At 48.5% G+C, this 17,833-nt stretch overlaps 1 protein-coding gene across 1 annotated transcript in view; it reads right to left on the bottom strand.

The window, feature by feature from the left end:
• The window catches only part of Afap1 (actin filament associated protein 1), a 116,408-nt gene that overhangs the window by 11,158 nt on the left and 87,417 nt on the right, over positions 1–17,833 (bottom strand). Inside the window, exons 11-14 of the mRNA XM_041636568.1 lie at positions 15,408–15,553; positions 7,668–7,785; positions 4,590–4,856; positions 2,527–2,641 (exon numbers count right to left, since the gene is read on the bottom strand). Of these exons, the coding sequence (XP_041492502.1) occupies positions 2,527–2,641; positions 4,590–4,856; positions 7,668–7,785; positions 15,408–15,553 (646 nt within the window). The remainder of the gene's footprint in view (positions 1–2,526; positions 2,642–4,589; positions 4,857–7,667; positions 7,786–15,407; positions 15,554–17,833) is intronic.

Below are 17,833 nucleotides of genomic sequence, written 5' to 3'. Positions count from 1 at the left end.
AGAGTTCAATTAATATTTACAAAGCACTTAACGTAGCTCCCCAGATGAATGCTTTATAAATAGCTGCTATAGTTAATGAATGAATGAATGAAAAATGAATGAGAGAATAAGTAAAAGATTTGGGGGAAAACCAGCAACCTGGTCGCCAGCACATAGCCGTTCACACGGTGCTGAACTCAGGCCCCACACTCCCACAGTCTGGCCTACAATACAGTTCCGGGCTACTGTGTGTTGTTGTGGGGAACTTAAAGCAGCCCAATAGGAATTTAGGGAAAGCCTCTCTGGAAAAGATGCTGAGGGGCTGGAGAACCTAGCATGACTGGCCAGAGCCTGCTGTGAGGCTTCCAGCATCTCTAGTCACAGTATCACTCGCCAGATCTGGGGCTGCACTCCCCGTGCCCCTCTGTCACCGTCCATCTACAGGTCTGTCTGTTTCAGAGTAGAAGCCATAGAGGGACAAGGGCTGTTTTGCAAGTCTTTAAAAGTAGATGCATTTTCCTAACACGGATAACTGTGTGTGAAGATGCCTGGCATGGAGCAGACACTCACAGGCAGCCCCCATGACAGCTAGAGATGACTGGCTCGCCAGCGGCTTTGCTCATACAGTACCTGCCCTGAGCTGGCTCTACCATAATTGACCACTTTCTTAGAGATTTGGGCATTTCCTATGTCCGGTCGGCATCCCTTCCCTCACCAAAAAGACCCCCCCTAGACTGACATTGCCAGACTCACAACGCAAGGATAACCACCGTGTCTCGTGAAACCAAGGCACTTCCAGGAAATTCCGTGCCAAACTGTACAAACTCCCCTGTCTACACCAATACATCTCCCAACAAACCTACAGATGACAGCTTATAAATTTCCCCGCCGTGTAGTCCCCATGCAATCAACTATACAACCATAATGCAATCGGCTGAACTCGGCAAAAGCACGGGATGCAATTATTTTTCCCTTTTGTTTCCATTAGATGTCACCAAAGTTAATAAAACATTCCCTACTGAAGGTCCCACTAGATACTGGGACAAATCATCCATAAAATAAAGCGAACAGAGGACTATGAGAATCGCCTGGCTGAAGGAGCCCGCGTGGGATTCAGATCTTGCTTAACAAGGCATTTTAGGCCGACTCATCCCTCTGGCTCCTGCACCTCCCTGAACGAACAACACTAAGAACAAGAGCATAAATACACCCAAGGCATCAGGGAATGAAATTACAAAGAGAGGGCCAAGGAAGTCTGCGACAATGAGGAGATAGCTCGACAGGCTCCTGACCTGCCTGCTTGAAATGCGGAGTTGAAAGCTGAGGCATAGACAAGCTCCTGTCAAGAATGCAAAGGTTCCCTGGGGCGGAAGCAACCAAGTGTTGCTCAAGTCCCATGGCTCATCCATGCTTTGACTATGGAAAAGGATAGCCTCTCTGTGCCCTTGTTCTGACTCTGAAGCAGATACCAGCATGGGCAGGGCTAAGGCCTTTTCTCTCCCGCACCAGGTGGGTGTGGAGGACTCCAGGTGAAGGTAGCTAGTTATCTACACTATCCCTGAGGCTGGTCTACCGAATGCATGGCTGCAGACTGGAATGCTCAGACAGGAATCCCGGATGGCATTGACTGGCCATGATTTGGCATGGACACTTCCCTGCTTGGCTCAGACTGATGGAGGAGCTCCAGGACCAGCAGAGCCCCTTGCAGTCCCTAGGCCTGCGTTTTAAAGCTAGCATGATCTTCTCCTCATATCCCCAGCAACAAGCAGGGTGTCCTGAATAAACACATCCCACCAGCAGGCTGGCTGAATGGCTGACCACCCAATGCAATGAGGGCAGGGCAAACACAAACTCAAGAAGCTAGCACACTCAACTTTAGCTGCAGATGAAGGAGAGCTGCTGAATCCCAGGCAGGCTGCGTCTCCCTCTGTTTGGTCTATACAATCGGCTCTGAAGTCGGAAGGCCTGGTCTGCTGTGAGACCTCTGGCTGTCCTGTTCTACTCGGGGGTACTTCCCTCACGGCACAATGGGGTGCATGGCACCTATCCTGACGACACAGCTATCAGAGGTCAGCAGGGATGGAAGGTGCCCTCACTGCACAATGGGTTGCATGGCACTTATCCTGACAACACAGCTATCAGAGGTCAGCAGGGATGGAAGGTGCTGGTTGCTGTGACAGGTCACTTTGCTTTCGGTGCCCAGCACCTCCCTTTCCTCTGAATCAGCCCAGTGTTCAGCCACCTGCACGTCTGACAGATGAAGCGGCTGCCTTCAATTTATGTGACTTTGTCACTGGTGTTCTAGGGACACAAACAGAAGTCTCCTGGACCAAAGTCCCAGTGTCTCATGGTTGAATGTCATACCAAAAAGCCAAGCAACATTCACAGAGGCTGGGTTAGAGATCCTGGCCAGTGAGAGGGGGAAGCACATTACCCTACCTCCCAGCACACCCTCAAGCTCAGTATCTGCTACAGAAGTAGCCCAGCCAGCCTCAAGTTGACCAACTGCACCAAAGCAGGAAGCAAGGAGCCAGAAGGGGAACTCACTTGATGCTGTCCGTTTCACGCCACCTGCAGAATCCACTTTTTTTTGCTGGCTGCTTGGAACCTTCCCCTTTACGGAAATCCCATTAGATGCCACTGGAGGTTTTTTGCTCTTCAACTGTTGAAACACACAGAGAAAATTAAAAACAATCAATCTAAAGCACCCTTTTACCTAAAGTTACTTCTTTTAGTCTTTGACTCTTAAGTGCAACCGACTAGCATGGTCAGAGGGCAAAGGAAACCAACTCAGTTTCCAGTCAACGGGCTTCTGTGATGCCCCTATGGGAAACTCCCAGCAATGAAGGCTGGACACCCAGGGCTACCAGGAAGTCTGTCTGCAATGGGAAGGATGCTATGTTTCTGCTGGGGCCTCAAGTTTTGGATAGAGAGCAGCTCTGAGTGACCATGCACAGGTGTGCAGCAGAACCTTTGAGAGCCTGAGACACTGTGTCTAGCTAGAGCTAAGTTGTTTTTCCATTATTGGGCTATTTTTAGAGAAAGGGTCTGGCTGTGCAGGGAGGTTCTTGCCCTTAACTGAGCGATGCAATAATGGGGTACATAACCTCCTTTCAGATCACTGATGAATCATCTGAGGAAGGCTGCAAGAGACAAATATATCATAAATATATACAAGCCTTAGCCAGCTACAGGCTTAAAATATTCAACAGTCCCTGCTGACTCTTCAAGGCACAGCTTCACACGCGGCAGGCAACACTGCATGCCGGGCAGTGAACTCGAGAGAGAGGAAACTTGACACCCAGGTGCTGTCATCCCCAACTCTCACTGCCTGCTTCTCCTTCCATTGGAGGTACAGTGTGGGGCTGCATACTGATCTAGCTGCAATTCTGGCTTGTCATTTAGGGGACCCTGAGCCTGCCCTTCAAAACTTCCCGAACCTCTGGTTGCTTGCTTAAAAATGTAAAGACACTGGCATCTTTCTAGGACTCCTGATGATACTGCACAGCCATGCACAAGATGGCAACCAGGAGTTCTCTGAGTGCATAGCCTCATCACCAACAGGTTCCCAAAGGAATGACCAGCCTGTTTGGAACAGAGACTAGGCTGGGTAACAGTGGGAGTGCCATGCCATGCATCATGTGATTCCTGACTAGTGAGAGGACACTCCACATGCACAGGTGGCATATTTACCGAGCTAACCAAAGACAGCTATGATACCAGCAAACCGACAGATACATAGGTAGGACTCATTGGCCAGAACTGGGCGGGGATCCTGATGACACTGGCAGAGGCCGGTGGAGTTCACACTGGTCACCCAGCGGCTCACACCCCTCTAACTCCTGGAGTCAGACTCTCCAGGGATAACATCTGAATATTTGTGCTACCACAGCAAGATCTCCTTGTCGTTTCAGACAAAGCAGTGTCTGGAGTGCAAGAGTGAGTCACCACTACATGGACGCCTAGACCTTGCCTGGTGTCTGCTATTTTCTCAAAACTGAATGGAACGGACCGTGGAAAGCCTAGCCTCTTGCTTCACGTTCCCAGAGTGTGAGGCCGAGAGGACTCCAGGCAGAGCATACAGAATGCTTAGGTTAAAAATTGATGAAGGCAGTTCATATGTCTGCTCTGAAAGGCTGATGCATGTCACAGAGCATGGGCAAACAAGGGTTCAGTCAGAGCCCTGTCACACAGGTACAGGAGGGCACACGTCATTGTCTCCCAGACGACACACTGGCTCTCAGCGTGGTGCGGGCCATGTTTACAGACAGGAACTAACCACTCCCTGGGGGCAACCATTGCTCACTTATACACAAGGTAGAATATTCTAGAGAAACCTGCCATTCCAGAACCTTCTGGAAAGTTGCATGGCCTCTTTTCATAATCTTTGACGTAATTCTCAAAGTGCACTGGGGAATCCTCCAGGAGCAGAGGTGGGTGAGCCAGGAAAACTGGGAGCTGGTCCCAAATGGCTCTCCAGTCCCTCCGTGGCTAACTGTGAAGTAGGCTATGGCTGAAGACTGTAACATTTTGGTGTGTGGGAGGAGGTGAGTATATGGTCACTGCAGGTCCACTGGTGATGTCGGGGAGTTCGGGAACGCAATCTGTACCTGGGAGTGTAGCCCGAGAGACGCCCTCCCCACAGAAGAGGTGTTAGTGACAGGTGGGGAGCAGGGTGGGCTGCAGGAGGTGGGGGATTTGTAGTGGTTAGAGGACAGCCTGTCAGCAGGTGGCCGAGATGCCCTCCGGTCAGCAGGAGAGGAGCGAGCAAAGATAGTTGGTGATGGCAAGTTATCGTAGAGGCCCGCGTTATCATAAAGCACCTCTTCCGCCAGGCCTCTGCTCCCACAGCCAGGAAAGCCGCCATCCGCGTCCCACTGCAACACATACAGCCAGATGAGGACAGAGAAGATTAGCACAGTGAGATGTTAGCAGCCCCCCAAAGCTTTGCATGGCCAGTCACTCATATACACACAGGTCAGGCACAACCCCCACAACCACGGGCTGCTTCATAAGGGCCCCTTTGCCTTCGGAGTCATAAGAAAGGTTTCTCTGTACTTAAATTGTTCGCAGAGTCAGTTGAAGAGTACTGAGCTGGCATTGCTAGCCCTAGAGACATGGAGTTTGGAAGTTCCCTGATGCACAGGAAATAAGGTCAGGGAGTTGGACAGCACCCAGAGCTCTTTGCCGCACGGGAAGGCACGTGAGATCACGATCAAGGGCCCTGGCACTTGTTGTGGTTCGGACACACTGGTTTATCTATCACTTACTCCACTTAGCAAGCAGGGGAAATGGAGCCAAAGGCAGCTCACACAGCTGGGGAAAGGCAGAGCTGGGCAAATCAGGCTGCTGGAGGAATGTGACTGACATCAAGAACACCCTGAGTTCATCCGTGCTGCCTTGTGGCCGACAAATTCACCATCAAGGTCAGCGTGGTCTAAGTTCCACAGTTGAGCACCTGAGAAAGATTGCCATTGCCAAAAAAGCCTGCTGAAGACAGAGTCATGTAACCGTAGAATGCAGGGTGCTTCCGACTTGGATGGAACAATGGCATTACGCTAGCAGAGGAGCTGAACAAAGAGTTAACAGTTCAAAGCCATGTCTCAGGACACGGACTCCAGAGCACTGGCAGGAACCTATAAAGAAAGCCCAAACTCTTAACTACTGCCAGATCCCCCCAGGCTTTAAAGGTCTTTGTAAATTGCCCTGTATTATAAAAGGAAATATTAATTCATATATTCTGCCCATTTCAGCCTTTTTTTTTTTTATGTTCTCCTGCAGCGCTCCTTCTTGCCAGACTATAATTACAGCCCTTTGTTATAAAAATAGGAAAGGCCTAAAATCCCAGGGCGGGGGTGTCTTCTGCAGCCACATCAGTGTCTATTTCTGTGACGCTGGGGACAAGCGCACAACCTAACACAACGTAGAAAAGCCAGGGTGGAGCGCTGCAGTGACAGCCCACAGATATGCAACGGTCTATACTTGACTCTCAGTTTCCTAAAATAGCAGGGATCAAGTCATGTGGAATACTTAGTAAACAGTGACGAAATCCCACAGAAGTTTCTAGAATAAAAGTGACTGTGTGCAGAGCCCTTCCCTCGCAAAGAATCAAAGGGAGTGCAGAATGAGCTGAACTTTTACAGGGCAAACAGTACTGACACTCTGGGCATTTGGTCATAAAGTGTGGACTTTATGGAACCCGGAAATGAAGCTTCCGAAACGCAGTCATGTAGTAACAGAGGCCTGAAAACAGGACAGGCTGAGGAAACCTGAGCAGGGATGCCATGTGGAAACAAAAGGGCAAGACGCACGTGCACACACACACACACACACACACACACACACACACACGCACGCACGCACACACGGCATATGTCTCAGCTCCTAGGGCCCAGTGCATGTATGTAGGGAGGATTTCTCAGCACGGAGCTGTTTCTTTCCACATCAAACCATGGGTGAGCCGGGGAAGAAGCACTGAGGGTACATGAGCCAGCATGGTGTCTGAACTGCCAAGGGGACCCGGACATATGAGCATGGCATGATTCATCAAGTCCCTGCAATACCTTGCTCACCTCCTGTTTGTGTGTGTGTGTGTGTGTGTGTGTGTGTGTGTGTGTGTGTGTGGCTGTGTGGAGGCCTTGTCTAGAAGGCAAGGCCTGCAGAAGGCTGCTGAGGCCACAGGCTGGGAATGGCAGCACACCTTTGAGATTAGATACCCTAGATTCTGGAGTACAGGAGCAGGTCCCACACTATGGTGCTGGGGCTACACAGATACAGGGAGGCCACAGAGGCCAGGCCTCACCTTGAAAATTGTGCAATAGCAAGAATAGGGGAAGGGGCTGGGGACCATGATGACACACAGGGTGGGCTGAGAGCCCTGCTCACAGTGCTCACCAGACATCACTGTCCACAGGGCTACAGGGCCACAGAACAGAGGTCACCGGGAGGACTCCCAGTGCACAAAGGAGCCTGGCTCCTGCCATCAGAATATTGGGGAAAGAACGAAGTCGGGAACAGGAAGGACGCAAATTTAAAAGAAGGTTGAGAAACTCTTAAGAAATACCGGCTCCTCTTAGAACAAGTTTCTCACACACGCTCTCCCACACCTGCTCACTGCACAGGCAGGCACGGGTCAGGCCAACAGAGGTACACAGTGCCCAACCACCAGCCAAATAATAGAGGCCCAGCAGGGATCTGCTCATGATCTGGAAACATTGGACAAAACAGGGAAAAATAAAAACTAAGGCTAAATGGACATACTTGAGGCCTGCTTGACAGCGAAGCTGCCACACAGCATCCCCGCATTCGTGTGTGAGTGCTCCACGCCAGCACGCCCGCAGCCGCTCCAGGCCTCTGTCTGATGGCAGGGTGGCGGCTGCAGCCGTGCTGGGCGTAACTAGTCAGAGTAACGTAGACTGTTGTGTCTGACTGACGCCAGCTGTAAAACTGAACATTCTTCCAGCTCCGTCTATTTATTTTAACTTAAGTCGCTGGCTTCCATCTTGGGTGACGAGCTGTATGTGATGACGAGCTGTCCACTAGGGATCACGTGACCTGCTGTTCACGTCAGAGACCAGGGTTTGGGGGAGCAGTGGTATAATTCTCCATCTCAGTTCACTAGAATGGAAAACTAGGCACTCCAGGACAGAAGTAACTAGCAATTTGCCTTCTAACAAAAGGACACTCACCGAGCCGTTGACACAGGGAACGTCGTCATAGTGTAATGCTGTCCCGCTGGGGTGGGCGTAGCCATTGGAGATGCTCCCCAGGTATGGGCTTGTGGACACTGCCCGCCTGTTCATAAAGCTGAGAGGGAGAAATCATGGACATGCGAGTTAATCAGCAGGGCCTCTGTGAACCTTGGTGCAACCAAAGGTCATGCCAGGGTCAGAGGCAGAACCCTTAGGACCTTAGGCAGATGCATATGTCATCTTCAAGGGACTGGGGACAATCCTCACCCAGAGCCAAGACAGGCTCCAGCACAGACAATGAACACCATGTATGGGGATACACAGCGGCACCTACAAGTGGAGCGGCCCAGACAGGTACTAATATCTTAACCACAGTCAGGGAAAGCATACACCCAGGGAGGGCACAGCAGCTCTTTCTGACGGGCTGGTCCTCTCACAGCAATGAACCAGTTTCAACCTGTCTATAGAGACTGGCCACTCCCAAAGGCAGGGGGCAACATGGCCTCCGCCACTCCCTGGCCTGCTGTGGGACGTTCGTGGCTGCACAGCAAGCCCTCACTGAGCTCTGGCAGCCACACAGCATACTTCAGCTGCTCCCTGAGCTTCTGGAGGCCCAGAGAGCAGCCATGCTGAGGCCTCAGAATCCCGTGCTGCTGTGATGCGTGTGACATACATGCCTGGGTCTTGGTTCCCTAAAACCTTGGGATTTCCATTGATAATGGGAGCCAGCCGCCTTTGCTCATCCCATCCCTGGAAAGCCTGACGGATTTGGGGGTGGGGTGCGAGTGGATAAGGAAACAGCCTTATGATCAGAGCCAGGGACTTTCAGCTCTGAGAGGACAGGGTGGAAGAGCTCCTGGATGGGAGTCACCAGGAAGGCACCATACCCAGAGGAGCAAACCCAGGAGGAAGCTGTATCCAGGCACGGGGTTCACAAGGGAGGGCACTAGATCCAGGGAAAGTGCCGCACCCAGGGAATCACCAGACCTAGAGAAGGCGTTTACCCAAGGAAGGTGCCACATCCAGGGAGGGCACTGTACCCAGGGAAGAGGTGGCAGCTCTTGTACCTCTCCTACCCAAGAGCTCCATGCTGGTGGACTCCTAACACTCCAGTGACATGGCAAACAAAGCACTTCCTAGGGTCTAAGAAGAGTCTGTGGGGTGTAAGAACCTCAAGTTAACATCTGCTCTTTAACGAGAATGGATTTGTGAGTGGGTCCTGGGGACAGAGCTTTTGATCTTCAGGGCCTGACACTGTGTCCTGGTGGACATTTCAGAATTGTCCTTCAGTGGGCCCCTGTTGGAGTCCACAGAGAACTGGGATGCCACCTGATATGAGAAGAGCCCGTACCTGGCAGCCAGAGGTGGAGAGCAAGAGTCTGCATGTAAAGAGAAAGGACTGTTTTCCTCTCCTCTGCAGGCACGCTCCCCAGAGAGCCAGACAGAGCACATTGGTCCTCCATCTGCCACCGCCCAGAGGCATCAAAAGTCACCAAGAAAAGTCAAGCGAAGCACGGTGTAGGGCAGGCTGTATTCACCAGACTCCAGCTCCCCTCCATCCCCCTCCTTCCCAGGCTGTGTGGTGTCAGGACTGCTGGGAGGAGGGGAGGCTCCTCAGTTCCTCAAGTGTTCTACCACCCCAGTGTCCAGAGCACAATGAGGAGAGATGGGCCAGCCTCTCAGGAAGCTGTGCTTGTTTCTGGAGAACTGTGAAAACCCAGGAAGAAAGAACCAAGGCAGCATTTTCTCCTAAGTGGGAAACTAAAATCACACAAAGTTAACAAAAATGCATTTCTACCCAAACTTTGTTTCTCGAGGAAAGGAGCTTGGGGCAGCACAGCCAGCCACCTGTGTTGCGCTGCACACCCTAATGGCCACACTCTCACAGTGCACTGCTGCCCCCTGCTGGAAGAAGGTGGCAAACATGGCTCCTCTGGCAGATGGAACAACTTAAGACTTCTTAGCTTATGAACAGTGATATAATTATTCTGCACTTAATCTACGTCAAATTAAGTGTAGGAAAGCTAAAGTCACAGGAAGGAGAAAACGCAAGAAGGAAAGGCTGACTAGCCGCTTAGGAGTTCCTGAATGTTTCACATACAAGTTTAAGGGGTGGATGGAAAGACTCAGTTGAGGGCTGTCTTGAGGGAAGGCTGGGAGTGAGGTAAACAGAAGCATGGCAGGACCCCCGGCGTGCCTGCACCCGTTAGTGCCAAGTGCCGAGCATAGCCACTGCTGAGCACTCAGCGCTGCATGTGAACTCACGCGCTGTTTTCCCTCCCCAGCAGGGCCCTCATCTTCGCTCCGCAATGTCAGGCTGCCCAGGGCTCATACTTATGCACAGATATCAGGAAGTATCAAGGACAGTCAGAAGAGCACAGGGTACCCTAACTGGGCACACTTCCTTCAATGGGGATGCCCAAAGGACTTAAAGAGCATATACACACACTTCCTCATTGGTAGAGGCCTTCTCCACTGCCAGAGCAGCCTAAGGTTTACAGAGAGAGGCACAGGGCGGTAAGAGAACTCCTGCAGAGCCAAGAGTAAGCAGAGGGGCAATGATCCCCTCTAGCAATCTTTCCACAATGACTGACAGCCAAGTGTATAAGTGGGAAAGAGCTGAGTTTACAACATACGAGCATCCCAGGGAACCTGTATGTAAACGCAGAGACCTGCAGGGACCTGAAGATGGTGGCTCTCTCAGACTGGCCCGCTTTAGTCAGGCAGAAACATCTTTACCACCACATTCTTCTGAACCTGTGATGGGCAACACCTGTGAGCCATGCAGGGGAAACCAAGGCACTGCCTTCTGTCACCTGACTCACGGTCTCTGGTCAGCTTCAGGACCTGTCCTCAGTGTCCAGCACCATCCACACTGTTACATGCCAATCTCCCAGGGGAGTCCTGTATGTTTTTTTTTCCTGTTTCCTGTTCCTTTTCAGAACATTATTGCCTTCCTTCCTTCAGGCAGGCACAATGGCTGATAATTCTCCTAATCATCTGGCGAAGAATCACCACACGGCTGCCAAGTTATAAAAGGCGAAAAATTAACGTAATCCCGGACTCTCTATCGCTTTGGCAAGTGGCCGCATTGTGAAGGCTGTTCCCTTGTTCAGTCTCCTCTCTCTTAAGTTTTTTGGCAATTCTTGGCTAGAAAACTAAAACATGAAAATTAACTTTATTGCTAGCTAACATCCCTAAAAAGATTCTAATGAGCTTTAAAGAAAAGATTCCTAAGCTAAGTTCATACGCTTTTTAAATGAAGAGTGTTTGATACAGCAACCTGCATTCCTTTCTCCAGGCTGTGGCCACCCCTCATTTGGTTTAGATTAAAACCCTGCTCAGTTATAAAGGAAAAGCTGGGTTTCTCCTGAATGTGCTGGTCTGTTTGCTGATTAGAGTCAACAGCAAGTGAGTTTTCCTTTGGGGATTTTAGTAACGTCCACATAAGTACAGATAACAACTATTAATATTTCAAGCTGGAGATCTCACAGTATGAGGCTCCCCACTTAAGTTCCTGCCTTGACTTCAGTGATGGACTGTAATGTGAAACTATAAGCCTAAATAAACTCTTTCCTCCTCAAGCTGTGTTTGGCCATCATATTTTACCATAAAAACCCTAAGGTGTGTCTATACTCTGTTTCAAAAACTGGATTATTTGTTTTCTTAATGTTCAGATGTTTTTAGATCTATGCATATTCTAGATACTAAGCCTTTTGTCAGATGTTTAACTGGTGACGTCCCCTCCCCAATTCTATAGGCTGCCATGTTGCTAGAATGAGGGTGTCCTTAGCTGTACAATTTTTTTTTCATTTAAAATTTCTACAGGAGTCACAAACTTGCAAGGGACCAGAGGGGAGGTGGTGATATCCCAAGGAAGGGAAAATAGGATATAGAGTTATAAAGGGGAACGAGAATAGGAGAATTAAATGAGGAGGGACAAGATAGGGCAGGGGATAAGAGGGAAAATGGGAGGGACAACTAACACTGAAGGCCTTTTAAAGGCCATTTGGAAACCTACTATAGTAGAAGCATCCTAAAATATATAAAAGGGATTTAAGCGGAGATACCATATAATGGGGGAGACGATGCACCAACTAGACATCTCATGCTACCAAGGAAAAGCCCCAGTTGCAGAAATGGGCTACATATTATTGAGTCATTGACCCAAGGGATCTCATAGCCACCCAAATGTTACAGGCTATTGCCAGTGATTTTGGTTATCTCCTCAACCTGATGGTAAGATCCTATTGCTGCAGATACCATTTCCTTATCCCATCAAACCCTCAAAAATTAGAGCTAGTGCCCAAAGAGAAGTTTCACCACTACTATCTACTATTCATAGTGCTGGAAGGTACTATACACACTATAGGAGGAGAAAAATAATCATTACTCTAACCCAGCTATAAACCCCATTGACCTATAACAGAAATTTGCATACTGGTGCAACAGTGGCATAAACTGACATTAAGGCCCACTCTAAGATGGAACGCATACCTACTAAAGTGGACTAAGAACCTAAGAGTGAACAGGTCCTAGGGGAAACCTGCAACAGTTATTCTGTTGAAAACATATAGCAATAAAATGATTCCTAATGAACTATTGCTAAACCCAAAGATCAGCGCATTGCTCAGCCCTCATCAGAGAGACCGCTTCTTACAGTAGATGGCAATTGACACAGATATGTACTACTGGACAATGTATAGAGAGTGAGAGACTTGGGACCACTCAGTCCTAAATGGGATGTTTTTATCAAACGCCCCTCAAGGTTTAGGGATATATGAAGAAGAGGAGACAGAAATATTGTAAGAGCCAGAGATGGTGGATGATTTCAGGGAAGCAGTGTCTTCCAGACAGAACAGAATGTATGTATGAGCTCACAGAGACTGTGGCAGCACACACAAGATCTGCACAGGTTTAAATCAGACAAAATATCAGCATGGTAGAAAAGTAGACACAGGGCTCCCCCGTGAACCAAGAAGTTATTTGTACCAGGTGTGGTGGCACACACCTTTAATTTCAGCACTCAGTTAGCAGAGGCAGATAGGTCTCTGTGAGTATGAGACCAGCCTGGTCTATGTAGTGAGTTTCAGGGCAGCTAGAGCTATGTAAAGGGTCCCTGTTTCAATACCCCCATCCCAAAAGGAAGCTATCTGCAGTTGATTCCTGCTAAGAAAGGGAAAATCCATTTTCTTCAATAGAGTGTCACCAGGCGTACCAACCACATTCTCTAGCTGGCCCCATGCCTAGGAGTAGTTGTCAACACAAAAAGGATCCAGGTGTATCTGTGTGTATATACTGTTTTGGTTATGATTTGGTAGTTTTTGTCTTTGGGGCTTTGTTTTGTTTTCTTGGTTTTTTAATTTTGTTTCAAGAGAGAAATAACAAAGTTGAGTAGGTGTGGGTTGAAAGATCTTGGAGGAGTTGTGGAAGAAGAAAAAGTACAATCAAAATATACTGCATGAAAATATTTTTTAAATACTTTTTAAATGTAAAAAGAAGAGGTCAGAAACAGGAACTGATCTATGTGTCTGGGTGCATTTGGACACATCACAACTGGCCCAGGATGCTTTATTCAGACTTCCTAGCATTAAGGGACTCGTGACTGGGTCCAACTCTTCTGTGAAGAGTTCCTGCCCACTAGCTATTGAATTTAAAAGAAAATGTGAGAAGTGTACTCATTTTAAAACAACTGTCACGAGTTTATCATATTTTATCACAGCGAATACATATTTGTATACATATGCATTTATGTTTGCATTTATGTATACATTTACACATATAGATCTCTGTGTGTGTATGTATGTATGATGCTTTTCCAACATAAATAAATTATTAAAGAAGGGGACATTGGTTTTCAGGTCTATAAATGTCTCTCTGAGTTCGGCAGCTGGGTCCCAGTCTTGCCTCTGCACCCATTGGCCACACTCTGCTCTTTGGGAGAGATACGTGAGAGAACACAGCCTCACAGGGATGGGATGCTGGGAGGTGGGAACAACTCACAGCTTCTCGTGTGGCTGTGGACAGTCTTCAATGCTACCCCATAATTTAAAGAGTGGCCGTCTCTTGGTGACCGGTTGTCAGATGCTCTGTATACTGACATGGAGGTCACAGGCTGACACTCTCCTAGGGAACAGCCCTCATCCTGTCACATGACCACTGTGTACATCAGAGTGGCCCCCCTCTGTGATCCCGCCCCTGTGAGCTGGGGAACCTTTGAGCTTCCAGGACTGGTATAAATGTAGAAATCACCCTCTGAGCAAGCTGCCCTTTGATGGCACCAGAGTTACTAATTGCTTTCCTACAGCCACAGGGGCAATGGGTCCAGTCTAAGGTTATGTATGTCTAAGAGGCCCAAAGTGTACCAGTTGACCTACTTTTTTTTTTTAGATGTGGTCTCATGTATTCCAGGACAGTCTTCAACTCCCTCTGTAACCAAGGATGACCTTGAACTACAGATCTTCCTACCTCCACCTACCACATTAGAGGAGTGCACCAGTTTATGTGGTGCCGGGATTAAACTCAGAGCCTTGGGCAAGCTTAGGCAAGTACTATACCAACTGGGCTACATCCCTAGGCCATTGCTTGTCTTTCAAGGTTAAAAAAACAAAACAAAACAAGAAATTTGGTAATGGCAACCACGGAACTCGTGAGCAACCTGCTGCCTGGGAGTCCTCCTTCTATCCACTGTGCAGTTCTGTGTCTCTGGCCACGTGGGGCTCACTGTGGTGATCACTCAGATCACCAGAGCAACTGAGTCCGCCTAGCAAAGGCTACCCCAAATGCATCCAGGATTCTCTACTGTCACCATCTGAGGGGGACATATGCCAGGGGCACAGTGCTGTGGAGAAGCCTGTTCATCACCACAGCCTGGACAACAAATCACATGTCAAAACATCACAGAAGGAGAACACACCTCAGGTGAGTATGGAAAAGGCCACGATCTTGTGGAACAGCTGGGGATGCTGAATGCCCAGTGATACTGAAGGCCAGCATGGACTGAGGATCCCACAGAAACTGCTGCTCCAAACCCCTCATTATTATTGTGATCAACAAGTGTTCTGGCTCAAACGTATGCTTTGCACAAAGTAGCATTATTTGTCACCACATAAATTTAGAAAGTGCCAAACCCACAGATTTAAGATCTTGGGCTTTGTTGGGCAGTGGTGGCCTGTGCCTTTAATCCCAGGACTTGGGAAGCAGAGGCAGGTAAATCTCTGAGTTTGAGGCCAACGTGGCAGAGAGAGTTCTAGCATGGCCAGGGCTACACAGAGAAACCCTGCCTCAAGAAAAAAAAAAGAAAGAAAGAAAAGAAAAACAAAAATAATCTTGGGCATTATTTCAGCAACACATAGAATCCTTTCTGTTTTCTAGAAGGCCCCTGCCACAGAGAAGATGGCAACAGCTACCCAGCTGCCCACAGAACAAAATCAGGACTATGACCTGTTGGTGCAAATAAAAACAGACACAGCTCCTTATTGTCTCTGACAACAAGGGCAGAGCTAAGTGACTGTAATGGACTGTCTGCCCCAGGAAGCCAGTGCTACCATCTTCAGAGAAGTTTGACAAACCTACTCTAGCAGAAATCCCACCAACATCAGAGCCACCAGGGCCAACACCCCACCAAGGAAAAGTCTTCAGGTGTGCTCTGGTCTGCACGCTCACCTGACACCTATTGACAAACAGTAGAAGAATGTTGCTAGTTCAGCCCTTCCACAAGCTATGCAGGAGTCTTACCAAAAGGTCTGTTTGGCCGTCTGTATAACATTTGCTGACATCTCCACGTCTATGTAGTCATAGTGCAGGGCTCCTGGGTCTGTTGAAGATCCCGTCTCTGCCAGTAAGATGCCAATCCATCTGCCCATGTCTTCAGAAGATGATGCCTGCCATGGGGAAAAAAAGCATGATTCATTTAACCAAAGAAAAAGAGGTGTGACAGGAAGGGAAAGAAAACATGGAGAGACACCATGTAGCTGCTGAAGGAGAAAGATGCCCAGAACCTTTACTGGTAAGCTGAAGCCTCATGGTGATATACAGATGAATAGAAATGGGTTAACTTAAAAAAAAAAGGCTAGCTATGAATACACCTAAGTCATTGACCAAACAGTGTTGAAATTAATATAGTTTCTGTGTAATTATTTGTGTCTGGGCAGCTGGGAAATGAAAGAGCAGTCTCCATTTCCAAAATGGTGTGCCAATGTGAGTCAACTACTTCCACATAAAACCTGAGAGAACTTGGGAAGGAATTCTAGACACAAAAGAACAGAAATAAGCATGGTTTCTTGGTAGCAGCATTTTCTCAGGTGAACTCTGATTGCTAGAAGAAAGCAGAGGCATGATTCCTATAAAAGATAGCTTCCTGACTCATCATTAGCAGCAAAAAGTGTGTGGCTCCTTTAAGAGCTGGCTTTCTGGTTTGTGTTGGTGTGGTTATGAAGCACTTAAACGGGGTCTGTGAGCAGTGTGATACAAATTGCTTAATGGTGACATAGATCCACTGCATCCCTGGAGCTGGGGCAGTGAGCACGGGCTAAATCTTACCTGGGAGCATTTGCTAGTTTTTTTTAGATTTTTGTATTTTATGTATATGAATGTTTTTGCTTACATGTATGCACATGAGCCATGTGTGTGCATGGTACCCAAGGAGACCAGAAGATGGCATTGAATCCCCCAGAAATGGAGTTTCAGATGGTTATGAGCTGAAAAATCAAACCTGAGGATACGCCTCAGAGTGTGTTCAAAGACTGAGGGTGCATAGCAAATAAAGGAATACCATCAGGGGCTGAGGCCCCCTGAAATTACTACACACACAGGTAAATGGATAGTTACTGAGATGTGTGTAAGGAGAACTTTTCTAAGTAGAAGGAATTGAGGAATGAATGTCATCACTCAGCCACCGTCATCAGCAGAGGGACTGCTGCAGGCCAGTCTCCAGTGCTGACATAAGATAGTCTCAAGGGCTCTGTTCACATGACAGAGGGGGCATGAGGAAGCTTTCAGCCTGGAAAGGGCCCAAGGTATCTACGGGGGTTTATGTGGGAAATGTCTCCCAGAGTCTCAGGCAGTTGAGCACTCCGGAGACCCCAGTTGGAGGCACTGTTTGGGGAGGTTTAGATGCTGCAGCCTGGATGGAAGATGAGAAAGTATGATACTGGGGGCAGGCTTTGAAAGACAAAAGCCTCATAAACTTCCGGTTTGTTCTCTCTGCTTCATGTTTATGGTAAAGGAGGTGAACGCATGGTTTTCTGCTCCAATCACGCTGCTTGCTGCCATCCCTCTCCCCACATGGTGGGCTCTTGCTGCTCTGGAACTCTAAACCCAAACAAGCTTTTGCTTCTGTAAGGTGCCTTGGTCACGGTGTTTTATCAGAACAATAGAAAAGTATTCCGTGTTCCAATGAATCACATCACTAGGGAATACATGACACCTCCCTACAGGACACACCATACGTGATGCCACTTCCACCTGGCTCCTGCAAGGGTGCCAGGATAGCCCAACATCAGAAGGAGAAGGAACATTCCAAAGGAAGGATCTTCTATAATATAAAAGGGTCTGTGCCCTGAGGAGTATCAGTAGTATGAACTGGATGGCGTCACTGAGAGGCTTGGAGGATAAATAGCCACACGGTTTTCATGTATACATCAGGTACTAGGACTGTGCTAGCATAACTGGAAAATTCAGATTAAGACCTAGGCATCATGGGAGAGCATGGCACCAGTATTAACTTCCATTCTTGCCATCACTGTGGTTCTAGCAAAGTGGTGTCCCTTGCTTTTGTTTTTATTTTTATTTTTACAAACACACATTGAATTATTTAAGAGTAGAAGGGGGAGGAAATCCACAAAAGTGTGTGGAAATCTGTGTGTTGGGACATCAGGAAACACCACAGTGGGGGAAAATGAAGCCCTTCTTTGTACTGGTTCTGTAAGTCCAAAAGCATCTATAGATTAAAGTTAAAATCTCCAGCCTTCCTTGCTGGCCCACGGCACGACCACCAGTAAGGCTTGGGAACAGAACCCAGGTCACCTCAGCCCCACAGCCCTGTGTATGAGCACTGTGTCCCCTCAGGCCCACAGCCCTGTGCGTGAGCACTGTGTCACCTCAGGCCCACAGCCCTGTGTGTGAGCACTAAGTCACCTCAGCCCACAGCCCTGTGTGTGAGC

This window comes from Microtus oregoni, unplaced genomic scaffold (assembly GCF_018167655.1).
Source record: "Microtus oregoni isolate MIOR12 unplaced genomic scaffold, Mior012 000049F_ref0000343, whole genome shotgun sequence".
Classification (NCBI taxonomy): domain Eukaryota; kingdom Metazoa; phylum Chordata; class Mammalia; order Rodentia; family Cricetidae; genus Microtus; species Microtus oregoni.
This window is presented reverse-complemented; position numbering and strand designations above follow the sequence as displayed.